The sequence below is a fragment of the Prunus mume genome, linkage group LG6, assembly GCF_029339155.1.
Source record: "Prunus mume cultivar Tortuosa linkage group LG6, ASM2933915v1, whole genome shotgun sequence".
Classification (NCBI taxonomy): Eukaryota; Viridiplantae; Streptophyta; class Magnoliopsida; order Rosales; family Rosaceae; genus Prunus; species Prunus mume.
This window is the reverse complement of record NC_142703.1, coordinates 22,564,442-22,576,674: the sequence shown is the minus strand read 5'-3', so window position 1 is coordinate 22,576,674 and position 12,233 is coordinate 22,564,442. Positions and strand designations below refer to the sequence as shown.

The 12,233-nt window shown below is 37.4% G+C and overlaps 2 protein-coding genes across 3 annotated transcripts; one reads left to right on the top strand and one right to left on the bottom strand.

Moving 5' to 3' along the window:
- Positions 1-29: 29 nt before the first annotated feature.
- LOC148916476 (uncharacterized) lies at positions 30-997 on the top strand. Its single transcript, XM_089055142.1, has 2 exons — positions 30-381; positions 674-997. Exons 1-2 carry the CDS (start codon positions 175-177, stop codon positions 848-850), a joined length of 384 nt encoding a protein of 127 aa, XP_088911268.1. The 5' UTR covers positions 30-174; the 3' UTR covers positions 851-997.
- A 1,346-nt stretch (positions 998-2,343) lies between these two features.
- On the bottom strand, positions 2,344-11,786 carry LOC103335929 (CD2-binding protein-like protein). 2 transcript variants are annotated; one of them, XM_008238963.2, is made up of 10 exons: positions 11,619-11,786; positions 11,268-11,502; positions 10,447-10,572; positions 9,480-9,632; positions 8,225-8,354; positions 8,008-8,049; positions 5,634-5,972; positions 5,483-5,525; positions 3,536-3,613; positions 2,344-2,702 (listed from the first exon to the last, which is right to left on the bottom strand). In XM_008238963.2, exons 1-10 carry the CDS (start codon positions 11,690-11,692, stop codon positions 2,636-2,638), a joined length of 1,287 nt encoding a protein of 428 aa, XP_008237185.2. In that variant the 5' UTR covers positions 11,693-11,786; the 3' UTR covers positions 2,344-2,635. The 2 variants fall into 2 exon arrangements, with proteins under 2 accessions (XP_008237185.2, XP_088910680.1); XM_089054554.1 differs by having other exon boundaries at positions 10,447-10,666; positions 11,619-11,767.
- Positions 11,787-12,233: the final 447 nt, after the last annotated feature.

Below are 12,233 nucleotides of genomic sequence, written 5' to 3'. Positions count from 1 at the left end.
CCACAACATATATGACCCATCAGACGACACATTGTCTCTCTTTCTCTTGTTTTGTTAATCGAAATAAGTTTTGTTTCTGATTGTGGATGCTTAGTTTCCTCATTGAATCTTTGATTTGTTTGGTTAATAGCAGGTAAATAAGCAAGGGTGGAGGAGGCTAGCTAGGCTAGGACTATGGAGGAGATGCAGAGGAGGAGCAAGAAGAGAATAATGATGAAGCAATGCAACGAGAGCACAACGCAGACGCAGTTGATGGACCTCCCATTGGAGATCCTCCTGGACATCCTTTTGAGGCTGCCCACAAGATCACTGTTTTCTTTGCTTTGTGTCTCTAAGATCACAAGCATTCAGAGTCTATTGCTACGTCCAATTATGAAGATTTAGACCCGCCTCATGTTATGGTTCTTACCAACTCCCAATTAATCACCTTGCAAGCTCTAAATCCATTGTCCCCCATTAACGAATTTGCCTTTGACATTTCCAACTCCATTGGAAACGGATTCAATCTAGAGTTCGAGTTTGTTTCGTACGGCTTGCTTTTGTTTAAGGAGAAAGAGGCAAATCATGAACTCCTCCTAGTCAATCCTCTCAGGGGAGAAGTTCTAAAGCTCCCACCACCGCTGCCACACTGCGGCTATGAATTGTATGCTATGGGATACGATGTCATGACTAGCACCCACAAGATTGTTCGTCTTTTTGGACCCCACGGCGACCGGACCACATGGTGGCCCAAATTTATGTCCTGGGCACAAGCTCCTCACCGTCATGGAGACAAATATCCTCGGTTCCTCCGCTACCTTGTTGTCTAAGCAGCAAAGCCAGTGTGTCTGCATATGGAAACATGCACTAGCTAGTTTATGTTCTCTCTTCTGATCTTGAATTGAGAATACTTTATTTTGACTTCAAAAGGGAAGAGTTCGAATGGACTCCTCATACCAACTTGCCAGACTTCGACGAACGTATTGATCTTCACCTGATTAATATTAGAGGACGTCTCTCCATTGTTGATGTTTCTGCAATTTCACCACCTCAAAAAAGTGACCATGACCAAATTGAGATATGGGTGATGAAAAGTTACAAAAACTTTACGTGGGAAAAAAAGTACGCTGTAAAAATCGTCCTTGATCCTTGTTGCATGAAACCATGGGATGGGAGACTCCTCCTCATTTCCTTGGTGTTGGGCCTGGTTCTGTAGGTGCTCGGAACATGGCATCTTTCTCAGGGATCTTAAATCTAAAAATATGGTTGTGCTTTTGGATGTCGATAGTGGTGGCTTCAGAGCCGTACAAGTTGGATCATCTTAATTTAGAATCTTCTTCCAACAGACGTTGCGCTAGCTTGGTTTTAGGTTAGTAATTCTGGAGAGCACTGGTTTGATCTTCACCTCATAAGCAAGCTATTGCAGGTTTCTGACCAGGCTGTTTTGGGTCTCTGTTCCAATGGTTCAATTCACTATAAAAAATGCTTATGAGCTTCAGATGCAGGATTGTTCACCTCAGCCAGAGGTGGTTCCTACTTAGAAACAGACTCCAACTAAGAAACCGTCTTCATAAGTTCTTTCCGGACCTTAGCCCTGATTCTGCCTTCTTCATAAGTTCTTTCCTCCTCGTTTTAAGTTAAATTTGATGGCTCAGTGCAAAAATTTGATGCAACTATTGGTTTTGTTCTTCGAAAGAGTGTGGTAATGTTCTTCTTGCTGGTGCTAAGAAGATTGGTTTGGCTAACATTGTTGTGACTGAGTGTCAAGCTGTACGTACGGGATGGTCTTTGCCTTTTGCCATTAACAGAGGATGTAAGAAAATCCGAGTGGAAGGAGATTCTAAATTAGTCATTGATTACATTCTCCGCCAAGCCCAAGCTCCATGGACTTCTTGGCTGCTCATGCAGGATATTTACCATTTGAGCTCCTGTGAAGTGCACTTTCGCCATACTCATAGAGAAACCAATTTTTTGGCAGATGCCCTAGCTAATTTTGGGCATAGACTTTCTTCTCCTTGTTTATGGGAGAATGGCCTACCCCCCTTATTGTTGTTAATTATTTCTATTTTGATCTCTTTGGCCTCCCTTGTATTAGGGGCTTTTTGTTGTAAGTGACTTTGTTTTCATCTCAAGAAAAGAAACAGACCTAAAATTTATTCCAAGTAGATTTGCTTAAAAATTAAACCCAAGCAAGTATTTCCTTAAAATTAAACCTAATAGAGCAGGTTGTCCACAAGTTGGTAATTTGGACCAAATAAGAGAGGTAGGGAGAGATGCTGCAAATCTCAGACAGGAGCGAATTTCTCGGTAATCATTGCATAATACTAAAAGGAAAAAGCAGCTCTGAACCTACAAAACCGAAAAGACAACAAACAAGAAATTTATTATTTTTTTTTTTAAAAAAACCCCATCTGGTTGATTGCAAAGATGTGTTACCCCAACAAGATAATTCTGATCAGCTAAACGCTGAGATTTTCACTTCATACTATGCCTAAATTGGTGTGTGTGTGAGAGAGAGAGAGTAACAATCCATACTAAGTTGTACTATTAAACTGTGGGGGCATCAAATATCTAATCTGACCCATCAACAATTCACCCTAAACTTTTGGCTTTATGGTCTGTACAAACTCAGTGAAGCAGCAAAACTCTTTCCTACTCAATTCACACTGGTTGAAGCCTGGTGAATTTCATCATATGCGCCCGTCTCCTCATTGAACGAGTACCTATATTTGGAAAGAAAGAAAAAACATGTATAAGGTTGCAAGACACATCTTTGGCAATTACATGAACCAACTGACCAACCCATTAACAATACAAAGTAATGTAAATCTTCCTTTCAAATCTATTCCAATAACTCAGTAGATTATGGTGGTCAAGCCAAACTTTCATTTAAATCTGTGTCATCTTTCTATTATCGTCCCCAACATTATCATTATATCCAGAAAGTTTTCAGTTGCCATGCCTTGTGTTGTCATGACTTGTAATTGGTAAGCCATGTTCCTGACCACACATAATGACAACTTCAGATGGAAACTACTTCAAATCTAATACACTCGAAGTCGAACACAACAGCCGTAAGTACTGCAAGTACCCCTAACAGACTTTATTTGCCATCTAAACCACTCTTGTTTTCCTTTTTTCTGGATGGGAGAATAAGTAATTGAAATTAGTTGTAATTTATGTGCTAGTATTGCTCAACAATGCATGGTTATGCAGTAAACTAACCACATAGTTACAATGAAGAAAACAAGGTATGAAAGGCCCAGAATCCCAGATAGCAAATGGGCTAATAACAGAACTGTATTTGAAATTTAGTGTGAAGTGCAGCTAGATCTACTAATGTGCAATTTAAGAACTTAAAGGACGTAAGCCTAGAAACTTCTGCCCCTTAGACTATATAAAGAACTGAGAATAAACCAGGACCTGTCCAACTAACAAGTAACCAACCAGTATGAAAATTCAAAACATGCAAACAAAGACTTATCCACCCAAAAAAGAGCATTGCATAAAAAACAAAAAGCAATGGAATCTAAAAACAAGGACAAGCTTTCTTTACCACAGCCCCGACGCAGCAGAACAATAGAATCCGGTAGACGGATCATAATAATATCCCAAACTGCTGCTATAATAGTACCTAGAAGGATTAAAGGTTATATTAGTCCAAAATAGCCACATAAAAATTTGCTCAAATATAAGTGAAAGTTCAGATCACTATTTAGCATCAAGGAAAAGCAACTGGACCAAGGATCACCAGTCAGACCAATGGATTTCGAAAGTAATTAAATATTAAAGGTAAATTTCGAAATTAATTATTGGAATAAAATTACTCAAAATATACAAATGAAGAATAACGAATACGATTTCCATAACCAGAGGATTTTCTAAAGCACTGATTTATGCATACAATGTTTGTAGTATTTTGACAAATTTAATTCATGTATATGTATATATTAGAACATTTCCGTAGCATCCATAGACAATGGGGATGCCCTGCACCAACGAACAGTACCCCTAGCAATTCGAATGCTAGTGTTAAAAGTAGATATTGAAATTAATTATTAGAATAAAAATACTCAAATATACAAATGGGGTCCTTGTAAACTAATAAACCCTATTGGGATGGAAACAACACTTAAAAAAAGGAAGATACAGAGTCTGCTCAAACGACAAGGCATCACTCTAATGGGGAACCATCTGCTCTTGAATGGATTTCTATAAAACTCAATCAATACATTTGGATGAGATTTCGACCTTCATAAAATAGTACAAAACTTCCACAGTTGCAGCCCTCCCCTTACACACACACACACACACACACACACACAGGGCATTGCTTCTCTCCATACAATCTGGAAAAGTAAAATAGTTATGTTGCCAAACTCTCAGAGAGGATAACATTTCCCTATGTAGTTTAAGGTTTAGGCCGGAGCAAGTTGCTTTGATTGGCATCAATCTTTTATCATGTTTCCTTCTTCTTTTTCAATCTCATTTCTGATTTAGTTGATTACTCGAGGGTGTAAAATCACCCTATGAGATTAGATTTTAGTATTACATCTTGAGTTTTCGAGAAATAAAGCTTAAAATCTAAGGGAAGAACCTGTGCGGCTCACCTGGTACTAGTAAAAGATTGAAAATCTCCAAGTCAAATGACCTATGGTGCCAATTGACAGACGTACACATACGGATGAAAGCTAACAGTTACGTCAGAGCCATATTGGGACTTAAATGTTCAGGTTTCATCCAATGAGGACGCCAAATGACCAGCACTGTAATTTTTCCTCCTAACGGTCAACTGGCACAGGTTCCATGCTTACATTTTAGTTTTTAACTGTCGAGTTTTGGTCCCAAGAGTTAAAAGCTAAACTCTAAGCTCATAGGGTGATTCAACACCTCAGGTAGTCAACCCTGTCAAGAATGGGATAAAAAAATATATAAAGAAAGGGAGATGAAATATATTGACCCACCAATCGAAGCAACTTGCTCCTTGCAGCCTACAAAATCTGGAGATTTAAATCCAGAAAATATATATATATATATATATATATTCTATAATACGATGACTTGCCGATCGCCTGGCCAGTGCATGCCGGTCGACCGGCAGTGCAAAAATCTGGTTCGGACATCGGATTTAAATCTGGTTCCCCGGCAGTGCAAAAATTGGTTAACCCTATAATAGAAAAGCTGTAAACACATACACACAAACATTTAATAGCAATAACAGCAAACCATCTAAAAGTGGCTAAAGAACAAATGCCAGCAAGCAAATGAATTCAATTAGTCCCACTCCATTCCCCACAAAGAGCATTTCTCCACCAGGTCTAAAGAATAGATGTTTAGCATTTACTGACTAGACAAGAAGCAACTAAATACTATTATGTAAAAAGTCAAAATCAATCGTACCAAATAAATAAAACAAAACAAAATCAATGAGTACGCTATACAAGTACAAGCAATCAAGGATTTTATTTATTTATTTGGGTGGAGAGAGAGATAGAGAGAGTACCCAGAAGACTCATCAAACACATAATCATTTTGCAAAACTCCATCTGAAAGAAACCACCAAAAAAAAAAAAAAAAAAAAGTTAGCAAGCAACTGCTAATAACCCACCCAAAATGTTAAATTTTCTAATCAAAATCAACAGAAAAAAGCTTACTCTCAGAATAAGCGTTTAAGTTGTTTAAAGGCAGTGAGCTGATTCCATCAGAATTAGGGCCGCAGATCACATCACTTCCTTCAGAAGATGGTTTAGCAATTACATGTTCATCATCTTCCGCAAATATATCAAACGCATCAGCACCATTACTTGTGGATTCTGCAGCGGGTGCATTAGAATTGGAAGTACCAACAGCAGTTTCAGGCAGTATTGAAGAGGGTACTCCAGGACCGGTTACATCAGAGGAAGTGCCCCACTCCATACTGAGAACAGATTTCCCCTGGTATGCACCAGTGGATGTGCCTTCCCTTCTTGCCCGAGCTAAGCTCTCATATCCTTCTGAAAAAGAAAGGATAAAAACAATTATATATGAGCATAGCTAGCTCTAATTGGTGTCATGCTGTATTTTAGATTTCACCCATGTAATGTTTGGTTGTTTGATCTGTGTTGCTGTTGTCGTTGTGTAGTCCAGTTTGTCCAGTGGACAACTTGCCCATGTTTTGAAATGTTTCTTTTTATTAATGAAAGCTTGTTTCTTATAATGATAAAATAAAATAAGGAGCAAACTTATGATTAACACCCACCAATCCTTTTCTTTTCTTCTCTCTATTTATCTTTTCTTTTAAAGATGTGAATATTCATTACGAAAAGAATGATTTCCCCAAAATGATTATTATTCCAGAGCCCTTTTGTGCAATTCAGATAACAATTCCTTTAAGTCTGATGTCGAGGAACTTTTTTTTCTTTTTTTCTTTTTTTTTTCTTTTCAAACAGAAGAGCATCTTCTTTTGAGACTAAGGTGAACTTGCTGAAAGTGTTAATTGTTTTTTGACAGGTTTCACATTGATGATTTTTGTTCATTTGATTTTTGAAAACTCTCGTTCTTATGTAATTGGATTGTTCACTCTTGCCTTTTCTAAATGATAGCTATTACTTATTGAAAAGCGAATTATAGAAGAAAACCTCTATACCTGGAGAATTGGAGATTATCCCCTAAAAGTGAATTAGCACGAATATAGAGCAAATAAACTACTTAAATCTTGGATTGACTAAAACACATTAGATGGCTATTTTTGTAATATTCTTGTAACCAGTTTTCCCATAAATTTCAAACTTGAGAGCACCTGGTTTTGGGATGATTATGTGTGATTATAGTTTATTTTCATGTTATTTGAGACATCTTTCAAATGGTAGTTCCCCATTCCATTGGGATTTATCTTCTATATAAGCTAAACATTCATAAGAGAAAAACATACAACCTCAATTAATGAACTGTACTAGCAAAGATTGATTTCTTTTAATAGTCTTCTTCCTAAAAGACATTCTAAAATCAATGGTTTTCTAAGTCCTAACACAACCCACCATCAATTACTATCTCAAAATCATAATTGATCCAAAATATTATTCTCGGGTTGTTGAAAACAGCAAAAATAACTCAGATTTCCAAACTCCCTTGTCTATTTCAATTCCAAAGCCAAACTCAGTCCATCTCAACTTACTTTTCCAATTCTTGTTTCATTAAATCATAACCCTAGTTTCCTCAAAAACCGTATTGTTGCTTCTGTTCCAGATATCAACTTCTCTCTTCAAATTTAACCAACAAATTCTTTGGGAGGTTGAGCATTCACACTTTTGGCATCCATAACCTTCAACTTCTCCCAAACACAGGCCTTGCAATTCAAGCCCTTGCAACCTATACTGATCACAGCATCCTTGATTTATGATTTCTGAATAGCAAAGCTTTCCTACACCATTTGGCACCAAACACCTCACATAAAAAATAAACAGACATGGCAAAGAGTGGTGCTATTGACACCTCCAATATGTTCAGCCCATCCAGCTACTATTCCAATCTCCACAGAAGTTTTCAAAAAATTTAGAAAATAAATAATAACTCAAACTTTACTATGCCACCGACCAAAAAATCCTCAAACTACCCCTACCCTTGCTTTTCCACTGCCCTTACCCTAATTTCTTTTCTTTACCACGTACAGATGGTGTCGGCCATGACCACCACCATGGTGCAGTGCCCTTAAAAAAAAAAAGATTAAAAAAAGCCGACATGGCCGTGCGCACCATAAACTGGAAAAACCAGGCTACGGATGCTATAGCCTGGGCCCTGCCAGAGTCAGATCTCCAATGGAAGGCATAATTTTCTTTAAGTTAAAAGTGTAAATCTTACTAAAACTAAACAACACAAAGAAGCTGACAAGGCATCATAACTATGTTTATCCATGCATACACAAAAAATAGTTCACAGAGACAGACCATGATTATAGCTTCTCCTCTTAAGCTAGAGGGATTAAAAGATTGGTAAAAGAAGAAAATTAAATACCAAAATTCAGAAAAGTGAAAGATAAACCATATCACTGACCTGCCTCACGCTCAAACATTTCTTTCTTTTCATGATAGACATCTGCAAAACAAAACTTCAACCAATAAGCACTCTGCCAAAACAGAAACTAATTCCTTACCAAAGGTTTACGGAAATAAAACATATTTTCTAAGTGCCTGTACTAGATCTGACTAAAACAACTATGCCAGATTATACAAAACTAATGCGGTTTTCCTAGAACAATAACACACTTAACTGGATTCACCATTATCCATCAGGTTCGTGGCATCTTCAGTTAATTGGTCAAATACACGCTTTGTTTCAGCCGACATCTTCTCCTTCTTGTTATTTGAAGTTCCCTTCAATCTCCTCAAAGCTTGTAAAACCTGCCACAGTAGAAATTTTTACTTCATACAATTGATGTTGGAAGTGGTAGGCAATCAACCAAAACATAACAGCTACTTTAGTGCAATTTAAGTAGCCAAAAACAATATTGCATTTGAATTATTTACAACAATCCTTTGTGTTCCAAACAAGCGCCCTTCTGCATTCATGCAGTCAAAGTGCCAAAATTCCTACAACCACATATGATGGAGCGTAAGGCCCTTAATTTTCAGGATCAATTTCACATTGTATACTGCTCCTTGTGTTGCATGCCAATCTTGCATACGATCATTTTCTATTGTTCTTATCTTCACGATATGACCATATTCTACTGTTCTTGCTTTGCTAAATATTATGCCAGGAAAATCTAAAATTTGCCGAGTGTTACGTGACAGGCCCAAGTGCAACAAAAGTTGAAGGTTCAAGTCCAAGGAGGCTGTCTAGTCCTGTGGCCCACCTTAGAGAGGTACACACTTACATCTGTAAGGTCCAACCTTATACAGTAAGTAGACCCAATTGTAGGATTCACTACCTAAGTGTACTTCTGATGGACCACTTGCATTTTCTCCACAAAGACTCATTTGTTAGGACGGTTTTGCTTCAGGATAAGAGGGGTCCACTAGTACGTTTTATCTTAGCCCAATTATTTTGCTAAAGCTAGTGAAAACTGTCCATTATAAAAACTAGGCCCTCATTTGGTTTGGCTAGATCAAAATTGACACCACCAAGGAGGAAGAAAGATCCATTGGAGAAGCCAAACCTTCTCAAATGTACCAGAGGGGCATTCAATTTTCAAACAAACCCAAACAACCAAAGAGCTTCACCGCCATTTTCCCACTCTAGTTGAATTGCCATCTCGAGAGTAAGAAGAGGATCACTATTTGAGACATAGAGGACAAACTCGTAGGCACTGCTTCACTTTTCTTATACCTTTGCAATCCTAGGTCATCAATGCACACTCTAGCCTATGTCATAGGTTATATCATTTTTGCAGTATTTTATAGTGTTTAATGGTTTCTTCTCATACAACACAGACAATGTTAGATTTAGCACTTCACATAGTTGAAATTTCAAATGAAAACAATTAATTCAAAGAAGAAGACTGAGTAAGATCAATGCTAGTATACCGTTTCCCCTGGCTCAAGCACATCTGCAATACGTCTTTTAATCTTCCCAACATCATCAGAAGACAAATCTTGGACATCATCATCATCTTTTGTTACTGCAAACCCTTTTCCAGCATATTTTGTATCAACTTCAACACTATCAAGCCATGCATCCTACAAAATTCCACATTAAATTGAGAAACTGAACACATAATTGTAACCATTGTTTTAAAAGGCGAGTCGTAAGTGTGCCTTCAAGAGCACTTTCCAGCTTGTAATAAGCTCTCAGCTATGCTGTGTTATTTAGCTTTAACTATATGTAAGTAGCTCCGTACCTCCCAGCTTATTAATTTTTTTTTTTTTTAATCTATGTGAAATGCGTGCACAAGCATTAGAATGACAAAGATGATGTGATATCCATGATGACATTATGAAGCGAAAAGTGGCAGAAGAAAGGAACGAAATATAGATAATAAGCAGTTTGGGGGTTGATTATTATCTTGGATGACAATAAGTACTTTATTTCAATTATATTAATCTCCATTTTTTAATCATAGAATTGAATTCTTGAAAGGTTTGCACCTCACTGTTCTTGTGCTTGACATAAAATGTCTCAGTCTCGAAAATATTTGTGTAACAAATCCAATTAGTTGGTATTCTCAGTGTACTTCAAGAACATTATGCATTTTCACGTGTTCTTGAACTATTCTACGGCAAAAAAGATAAATTCCAATTTTAGTAAACTTGTACAGAGAATTTTTGCTTTGACTTTGTTTTTCTTTTAACTGAATCAAGTCATTGTATTAATTAAAAAGAGACAAAAAAAACTCAGTATACATATATTAATGCTTTACGAGCATAGTAAAGCAGTAAATTCCAGGACCTAATTGTACTAGATACACTTAATCACCCAAAAGAAAACTAAAAATTGGCTTTTAGAAGCAAAACGAATAACTATTTATCCTTAAAAAATGCTACACATGTTTACCTCGACTTCATTTTTATTGGCATATTCAACAAAATTTCCATCTGCATCAAAATAACCTTCTTCCCTCTCCTTGTTCAAGTTGAAAGGTTCTATTTGAATCCCATCCTCAACAAAGTCCTCGTAATCCTGCCAAAAGATACCCCAATCATTGGCTATCCTTTCCACTGATCCAAATCCAATTAACAGAAGAATCTGGCAATCATCTCGACTCACAAAAATGCTGCCAATTCAGGAAAGAACCATTCCAAATTACAGATGTACTCCTTTAACAAAAAACATGCATGGCATTATTAATGATTGTGGAACTACTGACATGTAAAAACAAATGTTTCCACCACAAGAAGATAATAATAATGGTCAAATCACATGATTTGTATCTTAAAGCAACGACACAGACTAGATGCTGTATCAGGGAAGTTTTCATCGAAAGCATTAACAACAAGCACACAGCCTCAACAACACCATGTAAGTTGTAACTAAGAAGCGCATTGTTACAAAATGACAAATATAACACCAAAAAGAAGTAAAATTCTAAACTCCTTAGGACACCAACCAAATGCAGTTCATATCAGCTACAAACTTCAAAGGTTCGAAAGGCTTATTCCCCGAAACAAAACGTCAGGAATGAAAAGTTAAATGTGCACATGTTACATATGCACACACAGCTGAAGCAACATAGCATGGCATCAATAAGAGAGCAGAAGTCAAACAACGGAAAATGATAGTGATAGCAGAAAAAGCACGGAACAACGAAAGCATTACTTTGATTGCAATGTCGAAAATTGCAAAGGAATCAATCGAATACAGAATATCACACACACCTTGTAAGTAACTTCAGCAGCAGAGACATCGTTGAGAATGCCCGCAGTCTCTTCACTGAAGAGCTCAGTTGTGATTTGACTTCGGCGCTTGGCCCGTTCTTTGGCGGCAGAACGAGGGTCCGTCAACGGAGTCGGGCCAATCCCAACCCCAACCGCCTCCTCAGGTCTGCCTCTGTTTACGGCTTCATCTCCAGGCCTCGCCTTCTTCCCCTTGGGGAACCTAACCCTTTTTTGCCTGCACATGAACCCAAAAAATTTCCAGTAAAATGGTTTCCTGAGAAACAAACAGAAGCCACAACTAAATAAAGAAATAAATAATAGGTTGTCAATTAGGGTTTTGAGAATTGTTACGCTGGGGGTTTGTCGGAGCCGTCGTCTTCAAAGAAAGGGCGTTTCAGATTGGAGCGTGAAGGATTGGATTCCATTGATATTCAATCGACGAAATGGAAGAGCAGCTTTTGGTTTCTTCTTAACGATTTTATGAGTATTCACTTTGAATCACTGGGTACAAGTTTTCTGACTTCGGGTTTGAACCCGAGATTTTAATCCTAACTTACCCCACATTTTCACAAGGCTTTTTATTACAAATGGTAATTAACATTTACGAAATTATCACGAATTGTTCTTAACCTTTTTGTGACACTAATAATCCTTAATGTTTGAATTTTTATCACAAATTATCTACGCCATTATAAATTCCGTTAAGTGTGATGTGGAAGGTTCCCACATATCCAATCACATCATGTGATATGGATTAAAAAATAATTAAATACATTTTTAATGAAAATTCCATTTTTTTCTGCAACCTTTCATTCCCTTCCTTACTCCGTCTCTCTCCCCTCTGCCCTTGCTCTCCACCCTTTGCTCTCCATCTCTTCTCTCTTTGTTTTTTTTTCCCTCTGCCACCTGCAAGAAAAAATATAAGATATACATTGCTCTCGGGATGATCCATAGAGGAACAAGGGT